The 20,051-nt window shown below is 46.7% G+C and overlaps 1 protein-coding gene across 1 annotated transcript in view; it reads right to left on the reverse strand.

Annotated features, from left to right (window-relative positions):
* LOC120946756 (BRCA2 and CDKN1A interacting protein) overlaps window positions 1-17,361 on the reverse strand; it is a 31,414-nt gene extending 14,053 nt beyond the window's left edge. Inside the window, exons 1-5 of the mRNA XM_040361436.1 lie at window positions 17,167-17,361; window positions 12,383-12,457; window positions 9,508-9,588; window positions 5,961-6,062; window positions 1,304-1,491 (exon numbers count right to left, since the gene is read on the reverse strand). Of these exons, the coding sequence (XP_040217370.1) occupies window positions 1,304-1,491; window positions 5,961-6,062; window positions 9,508-9,588; window positions 12,383-12,457; window positions 17,167-17,310 (590 nt within the window). The 5' untranslated portion in view covers window positions 17,311-17,361. The remainder of the gene's footprint in view (window positions 1-1,303; window positions 1,492-5,960; window positions 6,063-9,507; window positions 9,589-12,382; window positions 12,458-17,166) is intronic.
* Window positions 17,362-20,051: the final 2,690 nt, after the last annotated feature.

The following is a 20,051-nucleotide window of genomic DNA, read 5'->3' on the forward strand; positions in this document are numbered from 1 at the left end:
CTGTGCCATCAATTATCACCACTGTGCCATGCCATCAAATGCAGTCACTGTGCCATCAATTCGCACCACTGTGCCATGCCATCAAATGCAGCCACTGTGCCATCAATTATCACCACTGTGCCATGCCATCAAATGCAGTCACTGTGCCATCAATTATCACCACTGTGCCATGCCATCAAATGCAGTCACTGTGCCATCAATTCGCACCACTGTGCCATGCCATCAAATGCAGCCACTGTGCCATCAATTATCACCACTGTGCCATGCCATCAAATGCAGTCACTGTGCCATCAATTCGCACCACTGTGCCATGCCATCAAATGCAGCCACTGTGCCATCAATTATCACCACTGTGCCATGCCATCAAATGCAGCCGCTGTGCCATGCCATCAAACGCAGCCGCTGTGCCATGCCATCAATTGTCACCACTGTGCCCATTGTCGCCACTGTGCCCTTTAATTGATGCCACTGTGCCTATTGTCGCCGCTGTGCCCTGTAAAATGCACTTACCCTAATCCTTCGACGTCCCTCGATGTCTTCTCCCGCCTTGGTGACTCTTGAGCCAATCCGGTTACCGATAACCAGAATCAGCGAACCTGATTGGCTGAGACGGCCGTCAGTCTTATCCAAGGAACGCACCTCGTACGTTCCCTGGATAAGACATCCAGGAGACGAGGGCTGTACTCGGAAAGCCTATCAGAGACAGCGGCTCTGATAGGCACTTCTGCACAGCCAACCAGCTGCCATTATTCAGGTGGTCGGCGCTCAATTTCCGGCCACCTGAATAGACCCGCGACAGACGGCAACAACAACATACATTAATGCAATGCATGAATGTATGTTATCAGTGGCGGTGTGGAGCCAGAGGGGGCGGCGCTCCAGCGCCCTCTATGGACGGACCGCCGCTGTTCCCTAGTCTGCCCGATGATCAGCGTACAGCCAGTTCCACTCAGCCCAGAGGCTTTCTAAATTGTACACAATCATTTTTTACTTAGGACAGCGAAGCAGAAATAGTTCCAGTACAAAATTTATTAAAACAGCATTTTCCCAATTTGAAAGCTGTACAGATTATAAATGAATCCTAACGAGAAGCACTGTGGTTTTTGTGCTCCAAACATATGAGAAACAATTACAGTTCTACTTTTCATAGGAAAACAAAGACAGAACATATCCTGCCTCTACTAATCATATCAAATTCATTGTTACAGTTTTTAGTCTCTGCACTTCAACACATTTACATTTAAATAACATCTTTGATGGTGACTGAAGGAAAATGAGAAAAGAAGCTGGAAATTAGACTTACTGGAGCTGCTGGTGCATGGGCAGAGCAATCTGTGCCGGAACATTAATGAATCTCTCGCTGAGAAGAAGGCCTACAGGTTTGCTGTTGTCATTGAAAACTTTATCCAACTGTTCCACTACGCTCTGATCGCAGGTGTTCTCACACTGGCTCAGAACCAGCTCCTTTACCTGCTCGGCACATGGGGTGTCCTAAGACAACAAAATAGTGTTCTCATTAATGAAGCGATTACAGCATGTTATCAGAAAGTACTCTTTTTAACCACTTAAGCCCCGGACCAATATGCTGCTAAATGCCCAAAGGCGTTTTTACAATTCGGCACTGCGTCGCTTTAACAGACAATTGCGCGGTCGTGCGATGTGGCTCCCAAACAAAATTGACGTCCTTTTTTCCCCACAAATAGAGCTTTCTTTGGTGGTATTTTATCACCTCTGCAGTTTTTTATTTTTGCGCTATAAACAAAAATAGAGCGACAATTTTGAAAAAAATGCAATATTTTTTACTTTTTGCTGTAATAAATATCCCCCAAAAACATATATACATTTTTTTTCCCCTCAGTTTAGGCCGATACGTATTCTTCTACAATTTTGACACGTTTTTGGGAACATTGTCATTTTCACAGCAAAAAATGCATTTAAATTGCATCCTTTATTGTGAAAATGACAGTTGCAGTTTGGGAGTTAACCACAGGGGGCGCTGAAAATGTTAGGCTTCACCTAGTGTGTGTTTACAACAGTAGGGGGGTGTGGCTGTAGGTGTGATGTCATCGATTGTGTCTCCCCTATAAAGGGGATGACACGATAGATGCGTGGCCACAGTGGAGCACGGGGAAGCCGTGTTTACATACGGCTCTCCCCGTTCTTCAGCTCCGGGGAGCGATCGCGACTATAAACGAATAGCCGCGCCGTCGTCCCGGATCGCTCCCCGAGGGAATCCGCCCGCCGCACACAGCGGGGGGGGGGGGGGGGGGGGCCCCCCACCCGCTAGAAGGCAAGGACGTATATATACGTCCTTCTGCCTGTCCGTGCCCTTGTGCGGACGTAAATAGTCGTGCGGCGGGCGTTAAGGGGTTAAGCCATAGTCTGAAAATTTGGATTTTTGACAAGTAAGCCAAATAAAATTTGTTTTCTTTTAGGAAAATTCTGTTTGTTTTTAAACCACCAAAACAAACATCCACTAGTCTCCTGGACCAGAATTCTAACTATAATCTAAATACAAGGTAGAAAACCCAAGACCCCCCCCCCCCCCATCTGTGCAAAATGCCCGAGATGGACCAAGCAAAGATATGGCGAGGCCACTGTACAGTAGAAAGGACCTTTACTATAGGACCGGAAACCCAAGACCCCTTTCACACTGAGCCGCCCATAGCATCGGCGGTAAAACTCTGCCATTTTTACCGCCGATGCTATTGGCGGATTTGCGGCAATGGTGCTGCTTTTTGAGGGCGGATTGCAGGCACCATTTTTAACGCTATAGCGCCTGCAATACGCTCCAGTGTGAAAGGGGTCTGAGGCCAGGTTCACACCTATGCGAATTGGATGCGGGTTTTCCCCACAGTCAATTCACATGGTAGGGGAGGATGGGCAGGACAAACCAATCAGCAGCTTTGCCTGTACAATTATATTTACTAGGGATGTCCCGATACTAGTATCGGGACCGATACCGAGCATTTCCCCGAGTACTTGTACTAGGGGAAATGCTCCCGATGCTTCACCCGATACCTGGGCAGGCAGGGGAGTTGCAAGTCTTCTCTCCCCCGTGCTCAGTGTTGTCTTCCCCCCCTGCTCCGTGTTGTCTTCCCCCCCCCCTGCTCCGTGTTGTCTTCCCCCCCCCCCCTGCTCCGTGTTGTCTTCCCCCCCCTGCTGCTCTCTCACCTCCCCCTGTCCGTCCGTGCCGTTCTCTCCCCTCCCCCCGTCCGTCCGTGCCGTTCTCTCCCCTCCCCCCGTCCGTCCGTGCCGTTCTCTCCCCTCCCCCCGTCCGTCCGTGCCGTTCTCTCCCCTCCCCTCCCCTTCCCCCGTCCGTGCCGTTCTCTCCCCTCCCCTTCCGTCCGTGCAGTTCTCTCCCCTCCCCTTCCCCCGTCCGTCCGTGCAGTTCTCTCCTCTCCCCTTCCCCTCTGTCCGTCCGTGCAGTTCTCTCTCTCCCCCCCCCCCGTCCGTGCAGTTCTCTCTCCCCCCCCCCGTCCGTGCAGTTCTCTCTCCCCCCCCCCGTCCGTGCAGTTCTCTCTCCCCCCCCCCCCGTCCGTGCAGTTCTCTCTCCCCCCCCCCGTCCGTGCAGTTCTCTCTCCCCCCCCCCGTCCGTGCAGTTCTCTTTCCCCCCCGTCCGTCCGTGCAGTTCTCTCTCCCCCCCCGTCCGTCCGTGCAGTTCTCTCTCCCCCCCCGTCCGTCCGTGCAGTTCTCTCTCCCCCCCCCGTCCGTCCGTGCAGTTCTCTCCCCCCCCCGTCCGTCCGTGCAGTTCTCTCTCTCCCCCCGTCCGTCCGTGCAGTTCTCTCTCCCCCCCGTCCGTCCGTCCGTGCAGTTCTCTCTCCCCCCCCGTCCGTCCGTGCAGTTCTCTCTCTCCCCCCGTCCGTCCGTGCAGTTCTCTCCCCCGTCCGTCCGTGCAGTTCTCTCCCCCCGTCCGTCCGTCCGTGCAGTTCTCTCCCCCCGTCCGTCCGTCCGTGCAGTTCTCTCTCTCCCCCCCGTCCGTCCGTCCGTGCAGTTCTCTCCCCCCCCCCCCGTCCGTCCGTGCAGTTCTCTCTCTCCCCCCGTCCGTCCGTGCAGTTCTCTCTCTCCCCCCGTCCGTCCGTGCAGTTCTCTCTCTCCCCCCGTCCGTCCGTGCAGTTCTCTCTCTCCCCCCGTCCGTCCGTGCAGTTCTCTCCCCCGTCCGTCCGTGCAGTTCTCTCCCCCCCGTCCGTCCGTCCGTGCAGTTCTCTCCCCCCGTCCGTCCGTCCGTGCAGTTCTCTCTCTCCCCCCCCCCCTGTCCGTCCGTGCAGTTCTCTCCCCCCCCCCCCGTCCGTCCGTGCAGTTCTCTCCCCCCCCCCCCGTCCGTCCGTGCAGTTCTCTCCCCCCCCCCGTCCGTCCGTGCAGTTCTCTCTCTCCCCCCGTCCGTCCGTGCAGTTCTCTCTCTCCCCCCGTCCGTCCGTGCAGTTCTCTCTCTCCCCCCGTCCGTCCGTGCAGTTCTCTCTCTCCCCCCGTCCGTCCGTGCAGTTCTCTCTCTCCCCCCGTCCGTCCGTGCAGTTCTCTCTCTCCCCCCGTCCGTCCGTGCAGTTCTCTCTCTCCCCCCGTCCGTCCGTGCAGTTCTCTCTCTCCCCCCCGTCCGTCCGTGCAGTTCTCTCTCTCCCCCCGTCCGTCCGTGCAGTTCTCTCTCCCCCCCCGTCCGTCCGTGCAGTTCTCTCTCCCCCCCCGTCCGTCCGTGCAGTTCTCTCTCTCCCCCCGTCCGTCCGTGCAGTTCTCTCTCCCCCCCCGTCCGTCCGTGCAGTTCTCTCTCTCCCCCCGTCCGTCCGTGCAGTTCTCTCTCTCCCCCCGTCCGTCCGTGCAGTTCTCTCTCCCCCCCCGTCCGTCCGTGCAGTTCTCTCTCTCCCCCCGTCCGTCCGTGCAGTTCTCTCTCCCCCCCGTCCGTCCGTGCAGTTCTCTCTCTCCCCCCGTCCGTCCGTGCAGTTCTCTCTCTCCCCCCGTCCGTCCGTGCAGTTCTCTCTCCCCCCCGTCCGTCCGTGCAGTTCTCTCTCTCCCCCCGTCCGTCCGTGCAGTTCTCTCTCTCCCCCCGTCCGTCCGTGCAGTTCTCTCTTCCCCCCCCCCCCCCGTCCGTGCAGTTCTCTCTTCCCCCTCAATCTGTCAGGGGGGAGAGCGGAGGTAGGAGCCACTAAGCCCGGCTCCTACCTTTTCCGAATGAACAGAGTCGGTGATCACCGACTCTGTCCATTCATATAACTGAGCATCGTAACCTCCTGTGTTTACGATGCTTCAGTTTATTAATGCAGAGAATCTTCTCTCCATTAATTTCAGCTGAGGCTGCTGAGAAAGGGACTGGGGAATCTGTGTCCTTAGTCCCTTTTTCTGTCTTAAAGCGGAGATGTCAGAGGTCTGTTAAGACCCCTGAAATCTCACCAAAGACCCCCAACAGGGCTGATAAAAAAAAAATCACTGTAAAAAAAAAAAAAACACACCACTGTCACATGACATTAAAAAAATGACATTAAAAAAAAAAGTATCGGTATTCGGTATCTGCGAGTACTTGGAAAAAAAAAAGTATCGGTACTTGTACTCGATCTCAAAAAAGTGGTATCGGGACAACCCTAATATTTACCCAGCCTGCGGCAAACACAGGAAGAGAAAAACGTGGGAGTTTTACAGCTGCGAACCTCATTTCTTCTGTAATATAACAGCACTGTTGCAGTAGCTCAAATGTATCTTGTAAGTATAGGTCTGCCTTACCCAAGTCCAGCAAGTTGCGATTTTAACAGATCAGACCACAATGCTCAATATCATCAGATATCGTCCTTGATCTATCATGGTATTGGTTCCACTGGGGAATGGTGTGTTTGCCGTGTCCCAAATTAATATTTACAACAACCTGCAGCTGTACAATCCCCATCAGACAAAGATCAAGTGAGTTTACTATGACAACATTCTACCATCAGAGGAATAAAACAGACCCCCCCCCCCCCACGAGGAACTCCGATACTCACCTTCCTCTCTGTTAAGTTCAAAAGACTTATGAAACCAAAAACATGGCGTTCATCATCATCGTCATCTTCGTCGTCATCAGCATCATCCGTACTTTCAGCTTGCTGTGATATGGGACAAACAGATAGAAAGTCAGTCGTCATTATAACATGGAGAAATTTAAAAGTAGACATCACAAAATGAGGAAACAAAGTTCTGAGATTCCCCCACTACGAACATTCTTATTTAATAACGATTGCAAACTGCAAAATTGATCACATACTGGTTTGGCTAAATAAACAAGGCCAGAAGTGATACACAATCACACCAAAATTAACCACTTGCCTACTGGACACTGTCACCCCCTTCCTGCCAAGGCCAATTTTCAGCTTTCAGCGCTGTCATACTTTGACAATTGAGCAGTCATGCAACGCTGTACCCAAAATTACATTTTTATCATTTTTTTTTCTCCAAACAAATAAAGCCTTCTTTTGGTGAACGCTGCTGGGTTCTCTCTTTTTTTTTAAGCCCCAAAAAAATAAAAAATAAAACAGATTTTCTTTTATTTCATTTTAAAGTACCTGTCGCCGAGAATGTGTTTCCAGCACGACGGCATCGCGCTGATTCTTGGCGACATGGTGCCGACATCTCGCACTCGAAGGAATAGGAAAAGCACATTGCAGCGAGCGCGTCATAGAAGCGACGGGGATCCGACTTGGATTCCCGCCAATTCTAGCCACTGCCTTTAATAAGGGGGCCCCCAGATACCGGCCCCCCATCCTAGGTGAAGGAGTATGGGGGGGGTACATCGTACCCCTACCCATTCACCTGGAGGAAAAGTGTCCATAAAATAAACACACAACACAGGGTTTTAAAATAATTTATTAGTCAGCTCCGGGGGGTCTTCTTCCGTCTTCTCCGCTGTCTCGGCGCTCCCGGTTCTTCTCCCACTCGCTCTCCGGTGCCTTCTTCGGGGCTGGCCACCGCTATCTTCTTTGAAGCTCTCTTACTAGGGGCGGCGCAGCCCAGTCGTCTTTGCCGCCTTCTGCCTTCTTATGACGACTCGACGCTTCCTCCTGCTGTAATGCCAGGTGTGCGAGGTGGCGGCGATTTATATAGGCTTCTTATGACGTCACAGTCCCAGCATGCTCCGTGGGTCCCGGAGCATGCTGGGACTGTGATGTTTTCCTGACCGGCCGGGTGGTGTGCTTGGATAAGTTTTTTCGGCGTAGGGGGTTCTCCTTACAATCCATACCAGACCTAAGGGCCTGGTATGCCCCTGGGGGGGGGGGGACTTTCTGTACCAGTTTCCAGCTGGTTGTTGCTGCAGCACCCAAGCCTTTGAGAGCTTATCTAGAAACGTGTGTAATGGGAAAATGGAGTATCAGTGCCCCGATTACCTGTACATGTCTGCCCTGGGATGAGATGCCGCTGATCGTCTCTCCTCGCCACACGCTGTCAGTGTGAAGCGAGGAGAGCCGATAAACGGCATCTCCTTGTTTACATGTGACTGGACACAGCCGAACACATGGGTAAAGAGCTGCGTAATCAATCAGCTCTTTACGGAGATTGGGGTCACGCTGTGTCCTAGAGGCGTATGGAGGAAAGCGTCAAACTTGTATTGTGTCCAGAAAAAGGTTTTATTTAGAGTCACGCAAAATACGCATTCATTTCAGGAGTAATAGTAATTCCTTTTATCAGGGTGAAAAGGGTAAGCTTTAGCAATAGACTACTTAGAAGTCTTTTCTATGGTTTGCTTTTTTAAAGGCTTGATTGGGGAGGGGGGGGGGGGGGGGCGACACTGAAAATGTATTAAGTTGGCCTTCTAATTTTCTTTAACCACTTGTTTTACGGCGGCAGGTCGGCTCAGCTGCGCAAAATCAGGTAATATTACGTGATTTAGCATTTCAGCCACTAGGGGGCGCTCGCGCGCCCCCTGGTGCCGCTCGGCAGGCACCCGCGATCGCTCGTTACAGAAAATGTATTAATACTGAAAATGTATTAAGTTGGCCTTCTAATTTACTCTACCCGGTCAGGGGGAGAAATGACTGTTCGTCTGTTCATACAATGAATGAACAGCGATCTGTCATTTCCCCAAGTCAGTCCCACCCCCCCTTCAGTTAGAACACACCCAGGGAACATAATTAACCCCTTCCTCACCCCCTAGTGTAACCCCTTCCCTGCCAGTGGCATTTTTATAGTAATCAATGCATTTTTATAGCACTGATCGCTATAAAAATGCCAATGGTCCCAAAAATGTCCGAAGTGTCCGCCATAAGGTCATAGTACCGATAAAAAATTAAAATAAATCACTGATCGCCGCCATTAATAGTAAAAAAAAAAAAATATTAATAAAAACGCCATAAAACTATCCCCTATTTTGTAGACGCTATAACTTTTGCGCAAAGCAATCAAGCGCTTATTGCGATTTTTTTTTTACGTAAAAAATGAAGAATACGTATCGGCCTAAACTGAGGAAATTTTTTTTTTTTTTTTATATATTTTTGGATGATATTTATTATAGCAAAAAGTAAAAAAAATTAAATTTTTCTCAAAATTGTCGCTCTATTTTTGTTTATAGCGCAAAAAATAAAAACCGTAGAGGTGATCAAATACCACCAAAAGAAAGCTCTATTTGTGGGGGGAAAAAATGACGTAAATTTTGTTTGGGAGCCATGTCGCACGATCACGCAATTGTCAATTAAAGCGACGCAGTGCCGAATCGCAAAAAGTGGCCAAGTCATTGACCAGCAAAATGGTCCTGGGCTGAAGTGGTTAAACTTTGCATAAAAATCCTTTTCTGGACAAAATGAGATTAATGCCGCGTACACACGACCATTTTTCGGGTTGTAAAAAATAATGTCATTAAAAACGTCGTAAAAACGATCGTGTGTGGGCTCCAGAGCATTTTTCACGATGTAAAAAATGGGCATTAAAAATTTAGAACATGCTCAAATTTTTCGTGACGTTTTTAACGTCGTAAAAAATGGTCGTGTGTGGGTTTTAACGGCGTGAAAAAAACTGTGCATGCTCAGAAGTTATGAGATGGGAGCGCTCGTTCTGGTAAAGCTAGCGTTGGTAATGGAGTAAGCACATTCATCACACTGTAACAGACAGAAAAGCGCGAATCGTCTTTTACTAACACAAAAACAGCAAAAGCAGCCGCAAGGGTGGCGCCATCCGAATGGAACTTCCCCTTTATATCGCCGTCGTACGTCACCGTGCTTTGCTAGAGCACTTTTTTTCCAAGATCGTGTGTAGGCAAGGCCGTTTTAATGATCGGGTTGGAAAGTTAACAGACTGATGTGGTCAGCCCTCTGCTCACGCTGCGCTCTCCTCCTCCTATCGCCACTTTTGCATACAGCACACTGTGTGGCTACCAGTCCCGTCCCGTCCCTCCCTTCCCTTTTCCAGTCTGAGTGCTGCCATACAGGATTTGTAATAAGCCGACTCAAAATTAGGTCCTTACATTTTTAAAAAAACAATACATTCATTGACTTATTATTGAACACAGAGCTGAATGTGTGTCCTTCAGCAGATATTAATACAATCTTACAAATCTTAAATTACCTTAATGACGCTTCCTATGTGATTCTGCTGAACGAGAAGATTGGCCAGTTCTGCAATGTTCACGTTGGCTTTGAGGAACAGCTAAACAATTAAAAATAGAAAAAAATAAAAGGAAATTAAAATGAATTACAAAGTCCAAACTAATTTGCATATTCACTCATCATGAATCCTTGCCAGTGTGATAAATCAGAAAAAGGGAGAGACCACCAACTTCTCACTGCTGTTTCCATAGCACAAAGGATAAGATTACTCTGTTCCACCTGTGTGGGGTTGTTAGCATGTGTTGGAGAAGGTAGGTACATTAAGTGTTACTAAACCCGCAACAGTAAAATCAGTCTGTATATGCAGCAAAGCATGTTTGTTATACTCACTGTGGAACTTAAAGTGTTATGCCGCGTACACACGGTCGTTTTCTGCGATGTAAAAAAACGACGTTTTTAAAAACGTCAATTTAATTGACCGTGTGTGGGAGAAAACAACGTTTTATGTCTTCTGAAAAACGACCAAAAAAAAATTGAAGCATGCTTCAATTTTATGTGTCGTTTTTCAAAACGTCGTTTTTGACTTCACAGAAATTGACCGTGTGTAGCAAAAAACGACGTTTCAAACGACATTTTTACACCCGCGCATGCCCAGAAGCTAGTTATGAAGCGAGCTTCAATGGAAAAACGTGGTGAACGTAACCTCGCTTTGCTAGAGCACTGTGAAAAAACGATGGTGTGTGGGCAACATCGTTTTTGAAAATTGAAGTTTCAAAAACGTCGTTTTTTACTTCACAGAAAACGTCGTTTATTTACATCGCAGAAAATGACCGTGTGTACGCGGCATTAGAGTTCTACCCTAAAAATGAACCATTAACAGCTTGCCTTTAATGTAAAAAAAAAAAAAAATAAAAGAATTCCTGGTCCTCTGTGGTTCAACTTCCTGTCCTAAGACCCCATTGCCTCCTGGGAAATGATAACACTCAGTCTCTGGGCATTACTGTGCCTAAAAATCGCCCAGCATGCACCTCTCCCTGAAAACCTGGAAGAAAAGGTGTGGTGTGGTATGCTTCACATGCCCACACATATGATGGATACGGCCACAACATGACCTGGAGGATATAAGGCAAGTGTTTGCAATGATTTCTGGAACGATTGGAGAGCTATTAAACCACTTCATTACCGGCCCATAGTCATATGACGTCCACAGAGGGGATCTCCCATCCTGGGTGGACGTCATGACGTCCTTTAGTTTGTGCGGTGATATCTGATTGCAGCTAGCAGCTAGAGGCATCATTCAGATATCATTCTTTCATGCCGGCGATTCTGTGCACGACAAAAGATCATTTCCGCCGCTTGATCGTTCTTATAGGCGACGGGAGGGGGACACATCCCCCCTCCCGCTGCCATCCGGTGCATCTCCGGGCTCTCCTGTGCCATCGGGCGCCCAGAGAATGAATTGGCCAGCGTCGCATGAGGATCGTAGAGATTTCATCTCTAGGACCGTCAGAGGCCCGGGCGCGACTTTATGACATCACGCCTGGGTTCCCGGAAGTAAACAAAGCCGCGATTGCGGCTAGTAAGCATGAGATCGGTGAATTATTTTTCCCGATTTCATGCTTTCCAGCCAGGAGGAGAGATGTGGAGTCTTATTGACCCCAAATCTCTCCATAAAGAGGACCTGTAACACACATTCCTATTACAAGGGATGTTTACATTCCTTGTAATAGGAATAAAAGTGATAAAAGAAAAAAAAAAAAAAAATGTAAAAACGCCCCTGTCCCCGGTAGCTTGCGCTCAGAAGCGAACGCCCACGCAAGTCCGGCCCACATATGTAAACGCCGTTCAAACCACACGTGAGGTATTGCCGCGTGTGTTAGAGCGCATGCAACAATTCTAGCACTAGACCTTCTCTGGAACTTGTAACCTGTAAAAAATTTCAAAGTGTCGCCCATGGAGATTTTTAAGTACCGAAGTTTGGCGCTATTCCATGAGTGTGCGCAATTTTAAAGCGTGACATGTTAGGGCGTAACATCTTTCATATTTTACAAAAAAAATTGGGCTAACTTTTTTGTTATTTAATTCATGAAACCATTTAAAAAAAAAAAAAAAAAAGCGTTTGAAAATTACTGTGCAAATACCGTGCAAGATAAAAAGTTGCAATGACTGTCATTTTATTCCCTAGGGTGTCTGCTAAGAAAACATATATAATGTTTGGGGGTTCTGAGTAATTTTCTAGCAAAAGAATGATGATTTGTACATGTAGGAGAGAAGTGCCAGAATAGGCCCGGTATGGAGGTGGGTACTATTTAATGTGATTAATTGTAGCTTGCAAAAAAATAAATAAAAATGATGCCCGGAACTCCGCTTTAAGGGGTTAATCATCCACATTGTGTAAAAGGGATGTTTGATCCTGTCTTCTCTGATCCTCCCCTTCTTCCACTGTCCCCAATCCATCTGCTGATAGTAGAGAGCCTTTGGAGTCACTCTTCATATGCTCAGTTTGGTGTGCAATTGGCTAGAGTTTTTCTTTTCCTTGGGAGGCTGCATGTGATCAGCACAGGGCCAATCAGCACTGTCCAAGACCGATGGTCATGCAGCCTCACAGGAGGGTCAAAGTGGAATGAAAACTGCTCCTACAAGCTTTAACCAGACACTGATAGAAGTCACAAGGCTGCTATATACTGCTGATGAGAAAAAGGTATTTAGCAGTTGAAATTTACTAAAATAATTGCATTTCCATGTTCTGTGGGAGACCAGATATAGTGAATGCAGGGTGCTGGGTTTAGTAGCACTAAGGATTCTGAGAACAGAAAGATCTAAGAGTCAAACCCATCCCCCTCTGTAAAACAAACGTACCGATTTATAAAAGGAATTATATAGAATTTCCTCACCTGCTTCAGCAGCTTTTTGATCCCATCATGATCTCCATCAGACATTGTATGAGCTTCAAAGTCAACCTTTACTTCCTTTAGACAAAACAGAAGCAAAGAAAATGAAATCAAATATTATATATCTTTTTACAAGACACAGCAAAAGTACACAACACTATAAAAACCAAGAGAATAATAAGCAAATATCACTTCACTGTACAGAGAGCGTCACCCTGCTAAACATTACATAGGATCTGCAAGAGTATCACTACACTTCATACAACTGAACATAGAAGCAATGTAATGTATGGCCAAGCAAGAGGCGTCCCTTTTCATTCACCAACTAAAAGCAGAACATAGAACACAATGATACCGTTTATCTTTACATTGGCCCAGATTCAGGTACATTTGCGCTTTATTTGCGGAGGCACAGGGCAACGATTTTGCCCTGCGCCCACGCAAATATTTTGCGCTGCCCTCGATTCACGGAGCAGTAGCTCCGTAAATTGCGAGGGCGCGCCGGCAAAATTGCCCGGCGTAAGCGCGCGCAATGTAAATGATCCCGCCGGGGGCGGGAATCATTTAAATTAGGCGCGCTCCCGCGCCGAGCGTATGCTCCGTCGGGAAACTTTCCCGACGTGCATTGCGGCAAATGACGTCGCAAGGACGTCATTTGCTGCAGACTGAACGTGAATGGCGTCCAGCGCCATTCACGAATCACTTACGCAAACGACGTAGATTTTAAATCTCACGACGCGGGAACGTGGGTATCCTATAGCATTGGCTGCGCCTGCTATTAGGATGTGTAACCTTACGCGAAACCCGACGTACGCAAACTACGTAATTTGCGTACGCAGGGCTCGCGCAACGTTGTGAATCGGTGTTAGTATGCAATTTGCATACTATACACAGATCACAATGGGAGCGCCCCCTAGCGGTCATCGCTAGAAGGCAGCCTAAAATCTGCGTGGCATAAGAGCCTTATGCCACGCAGATTTTAGGCTGCAGTCGGCGTAGCGATGTTCCTGAATCAGGAGCATTCGCTGCGCCGGAGCAAGTAAGCAATTGCGCCGTGTAACCTATGGTTACACAGGCGCAATTGCTTCTTGAATCTGGGCCATTGCCTTTATACTAGCCCAGGGGTTTACACTGATGGGGACCCCGATCTAAGGGGGGGGGACTCTAATGGGGACCCAGATACAAGGACGAGGGCTGTGATGGAGATCCTTATGTATAGGCCAGTGTTGGCAAACCTTGGCACCCCAGATGTTTTGGAACTACATTTCCCATGATGCTCAGGCACTCTGCAGTGCACTCCGCAATCATGGTGCCGCGATAATTGAAGCACCAACACCAGCCACTGTCCCGATAAATTGCCCGCGAAAAGCCGCATACACCCCCCGGGCCTTGGAACAATTTTCTTCAATAAAGCCGGTCCCAAAAAGGTTGGGGACCACCGCTTTACAGAATGGTGCTTTAATGGGCTGTAGTAGCTATATTCAGTAGGCAGTTCCCAATTGCTGCCAGGATTACAAAGAGTCGGGCTTAGTACTTCCCCATTCAGGAGAAGCGTTCTACTGTTAATAATGAATACATATAGGTAGATTCAGTAAGATTGCTGCAACTTTGCGGCGGCGTAGTTTAAGGAATTTAAGCTACGCCGCCGTAAGTTAGCGAGGCAAGTACATGATTCACAATGTACTTGCCTGCTAAGTTACGGCGGAGTAGCCTAAAGCGGCGGGCGTAAGGGCGCCTAATTCAAATGTGTTTGGGGGGGCGTGTTTTATGTTAATAGTGCTTGACCTTACGTTTTTTTCGAACTGCGCATACATTTCCCAGTGTGCATTGCGGCTAAGAACGCCGCACGGGCCTATTGATTTCGACGTGGACGTAAACTACGTAAATCGCTATTTGGACGACTTACACAAACGACGTAAAAATTTGGAATCTCGAAGCGGGAACGGCGGCCATACTTTAACATTGCTATTCCATCTAATAGATGGAATAACTTTAGGCCCGATAATGGCTTACGGAAATGGCGTAAATGTACTGCGGCGGGCCGGGCGTACGTTCGTGAATCGGCGTATCTACTCATTTACATATTCTACGCCGACCACAATGGAAGCGCCACCTAGCGGCTATCCGAAATATTGCAACCTAAGATAGGACGGCGCAAGCCATACTATCTTAGATATGTTTAAGCGTATCTCTGTTTGAGCATACACTTAAACATAAGTCGGCGTAGATTCTGAGTTAGGTCGGCTTATCTACTGATAAGCCGGCCTAACTCTTACTGAATCTACCTAAAAGCTTCCTCTAAATGGCCATGATAGAAATCAAGGCACCATCTGACCTCTCTCTACCATGGCCAATCAGAGGAAGCCTTGTATTCTTTAAAGTACAAAGCTTCTCCTGAATGGTGGAGAATAAAGGGCGTACACACAATACGAAAATTGGAGTAAAATTTCATCTGACGAACGGTCTGCTGATTTTCCGTTGGTTAGTACGGTGCCTTCGACAGCCGATTATGGTTTTTCTTCAGACAAATGCCGGATGTGCAGACTAACATTTTTGTCGGATGTGAACTCAACGTCTGATTTTCGTATACAGTGAAACCTCAGATTACGAGTAACGTGGTTAACGAGCACTTCGCAATACGAGCAATTCATTTTATTTTTTGGGGGAAATCCTGACTCAATTTGCAATTGTTGTCTGTCTCGCATTTGGCCAGAGGTGGGGGGGCGCCAGAGCCGTTCAGAAATATTTAATTCCAGAGTTCAGTCGGGCTGTCCCCGAGGCTCTCTGGTGCACCCCCCCTCACCTCTGGCCACATGTGGTATTGCATGCCATAGAAGTCAATGCGGAACAAATTATTTTTGTTTCCATTGACTTCAATGGGGAAACACGCTTTGATATGCGAGTGCTTTGGATTACAAGCATTCTCCTGGAATGGATTATAGTCGTAATCCGAGGTTCCACTGTAACTATTACGGTTTTCAGACAAAAAAATAAATAAAATAAAAAATCTTAACAGTGAAAAATTAAAGAAAACATACAAAACTATTCAACACATTACATCACTTCTGAAGTTGTATTCCGTCGTATGAGAATTTCCGTATGGCGAGTAACCTCTTCACTTTCCACATGAGACAAGCATGCCACAAAAAACGCACCAACGGTCGTCCAAACATCGAAGTGTGTGTGTGTAGGAGGCTTTACTCATCCCGGCTCATTGTAATGCCAATAAGGATGAGCTCCAGCGTGTTTGCATGGTACACGTGCAGAGCCCGCTAGAAATCTGCACGGCGCTGCGCTAATCACAGCCAGGGAGACATTTCCTGATCTCTGCAGCCGAGCATTGGGACAATGTCTCCCTGGCTGTGATTAGCGCAGTGCCGTGCACACTTCCTGGCGGGCTCTGCACGTGTACCATGCGAACACGCTGGAGCTCATCCTTAAATGCCAGTAGCAGATGAGAAGAGACTCGTACTGCTGCTGGATCCCTACTCCCCTTATAAGTACATCACTCAGCCCCCCATTCACATTGCAATGGTGCGACTTCATCTGAAATCACACAATATCAAAGCTTCATGCACAGACATCTATCCAAATTGCACCCAAAAATTTGCAAAAAAAACAGCAGCACACAAACTACTTGTTCAAATCGCAAAGCTGGGGTCCCCCTCCCATTTGAACAGAGTGATTGCCGGCAATAGGCTACGATTAGTCATGCAATTTGACCTGTCCGAATCTTAGGCTGCAATCTACCCCCGGCCGCTAGGTGTCGTCGCTTTTTTTTACGCGTTGGATATGCAAATGAGGAGAACCGCCGATTCAAGTCCGTAAGCCCGCCCGTCGCTTTTTTTTTTTAACGTCGTTTGCGTTCGGCTTTTTCCGGCGGATAGCTACCCCTGCTATATGAGGGGTAGCTAATGTTAAGTATGGCCGTCGTTCCCGCGCCAAGATTCAAATTTGTACGCCGTTTGCGTAGGTCGATCGGGAATACGGATGGCCACAATTGACGTAGCCGCCGCAAACAATGACGTCCTAGCGATGTCATTTGGAGCATGCGCACTGGGAAATTTCGCCGGCGGCGCATGCGCAGTTAAATTGGCGCGGGAACGCGCCTGATTTAAATTGTACACTCCCCCTTGCCGCGGAATTTGAATTCCGCCTGGGGAGTTACGATCCGACGGTGCAATTTTCGAGGTAAGTGCTTGATGAATACTGCACTAGTCTCGCTAAATTGCACCGGCGGATCGTAAAACACGTAGATCGAGCGGATCTAAAGATCCGCCGATCTACATGAATCTGGCCCCCTGTGTTCATGGCTGAACGCTCACATGTGATTATTCCTGAGCGATTACATGTGCGTGGGTGTGACTAGAGATGTGGGAATTGGCAGACTCCCGTTGCTTTCGCCAATCGCAGAACTGCAGTTCTCCCATGTAATCGGGGGCAGGGCGTGTTTGCACCCCAATAGCGCACACAGCAGCCAGACTGTTCTGTGCTGGCAGTGAAAGGGTGTGCTGAATCCCATTCCATCCACACTAAGCTTGTGAAATATGAACTGTATGTTCTGCACAATACAGACACCCGCTGCCTGATCCCCTCCCCCCCCACTCTGAGGATTCCAGATTTCTCCTAATAATAAAAAAAAAAATATATATATATATCAGTAGTCATTATACAATCTCCTCCACACCGATATCAACACACTGAGCAGGCAGGGACACGATGGAGGACTACATGTCCCATCACACCATCCCAGGCCGTGCTGAGCCTTGTAGTCCACACCGCCTCACCTCATCCATATCATCTTCGTCCTCCTCTTCAGACTCCTCATCCTCGCTGAGGTCGGAGTCCTCCTCTCCTTCTTCTCCTCCTCCCATCTCGTCCTCCATCTCCTCATCTTCCAGTACAGCTCTCCTCTTCGCGCTGGATGCCATGCTTGCTGTCGTCTTCTTCCAGGCCCAGCGTGCAGAGGCGGAAGTAAACAGGAAGTTCAGCAGACTGTACCACCTCACTACCGGCGGGGGGGTGTTCATGGAGCCCGGGTGGGGTTATTGGCTTGTCGGCGTTTCCTCCTCCTCCGCACTGCCGGTGTGATGATAGATTACCCAGGACAGAGAACGTTACCGGCTACAGAACCGACCTTCTAACCGGACAAGAGACGGAATGTACTACTAATAGAGGTCACCCACCCCCCTCCTTCCCCACAGACATACAGAGGCCGGGTCATGTGTGGTGAGTGTGACTGGATGGAAACATTTTATCTTTTCATATACATTATATCCTTTCTATACATTATATACTCCCTATAGAACTTTACATACATGATATACTTCCTATAGAACTCTATATACATGATATACTTCCTATATAACTTTATATACATTATATCCTTCCTATAGAACTCTATATACATTATATCCTTCCTATAGAACTATATATACATGATATACTTCCTATAGAACTTTATATACATTATATCCTTCCTATAGAACTCTATATACATGATATACTTCCTATAGAACTCTATATACATTATACCCTTCCCATAGAACTCTATATACATGATATACTTCCTATAGAACTTTATATACATCATATACTTCCTATAGAACTCTATATACATCCTATAGAACTCTATATACATTATATCCTCCCTATAGAACTTTATATACATTATATCCTTCCTATAGAACTCCATATACATCATATACTTCCTATAGAACTCCATATATATTATATACTTCTTATAGAACTCTATATACATGATATACTTCCTATAGAACTCTATATACATCCTATAGAACTCTATATACATGATATCCTTCCTATAGAACTTTATATACATGATATCCTTCCTATAGAACTCCATATACATTATGCACTTCCTATAGAACTCTATATACATTATATACTTCTTATAGAACTCCATATACATTATATCATCCCTATAGAATTTTATATACTTCCTATAGAACTCTATATACATTTATATACTTCCTATAGAACTCCATATACATGATATACTTCCTATAGAACTCCATATACATGATATACTTTCTACAGAACTCTATATACATTATATACTTCCTATAGAACTCCATATACATTGTATACTTCCTACAGAACTCCATATATATTATATACTTCCTATAGAACACTATATACATTATATACTTCCTATAGAACTCCATATACATGATATACTTCCTATAGAACTCCATGTACATTATATACTTCCTATAGAACTTCATATACATTGTATATAGTGATGAGCTCCGGTGTGTTCCCACATTCCACGTGCAGAGTCCGCCAGGAAGTCGGCACTGCGCTAATCAGACAGTGAGACATTTCCCGATCTCTGCAGCCGCGCAACGGGACAATGTCTCCCTGCCTGTGATTAGCGCAGCTCCGTGCTGGAGCTCATCCGTAATTGTATACTTCCTATAGAACTCCCTCTACATATAAAACTCAATATAGATGATATATTTCCTATAAAACTTCATATACATTGTATACTTCCTATAAAACTCAATATAGATTATATACTTCCTATAGAACTTCATATACATTATATACTTCCTATAGAACTCTATATACATGATATACTTCCTATTGAACTCTATATACATCCTATAGAACTCTATATACATTATATCCTTCCTATAGAACTTTATATACATTATATCCTTCCTATAGAACTCCATATACATTATACACTTCCTATAGAACTCTATATACATGATATACTTCCTATAGAACTCCATATACATTATATACTTCCTATAGAACTCTATATACATGATATACTTCCTATAGAACTATATATACATTATACACTTCCTATAGAACTCCATGTACATTATATACTTCTTATAGAACTCCATGTACATTATATACTTCTTAAAGAACTCCATGTCCATTATATACTTCCTATAGAACTCCATGTACATTATATACTTCCTTTAGAACTTCCTATAGAACCCTATATGGATTTTTATATACATTGGAAGAGATTTTCCTAAAACTGGTGCACACGGAATCTGGTGCAGCTCTGCATAGTAACCAGTCTCCGTCTAGCTTTTAGCCCACATTCACATTGATGCGATTTGACAAATCACACGCCAAATCGGCAGCTATTTCCGGCAACAGCACCCTCCGAAGTCGGCACCGCACCAATTCCCAAAAGTAGTTCCTGTACTACTTTCGGCGACTTCGGGGGCGATTTGAATAGACATCTCTGCATGAACCCGCACAGATGTCTGTCAAATTGCCCCCGAAGTCGGACTGCATTGCCGGTTTGAAATCGTGCGAGTTCAGCTGAACTCACACAATTTCTAACCTGCATCAGTGTGAACCAGGACTAATGCCGCGTACACACGATCGGTCCATCCGATGAAAACGGTCTGATGTATTTTTTCATCGGTTAACCTATAAGGCTGACTGATGGTCCATCACGCCTACACACCATCAGCTAAAAAAACGATCGTTTTAGAACGCAGTGACGTAAAACACAACGACATGCTGAAAAAAATGAAGTTCAATGCTTTCAAGCATGCGTCGACTTGATTCTGAGCATGCGTGGATTTTTAACCGATGGACGTGCCTACAAACGATCATTTTTTTTTTTCTTCAATCGGTTAGGTTTCCCTTCGGTTAAATTTAAAACAAGATTGAA

This window comes from Rana temporaria, chromosome 8, assembly GCF_905171775.1.
Source record: "Rana temporaria chromosome 8, aRanTem1.1, whole genome shotgun sequence".
NCBI classification, from domain to species: Eukaryota; Metazoa; Chordata; class Amphibia; order Anura; family Ranidae; genus Rana; species Rana temporaria.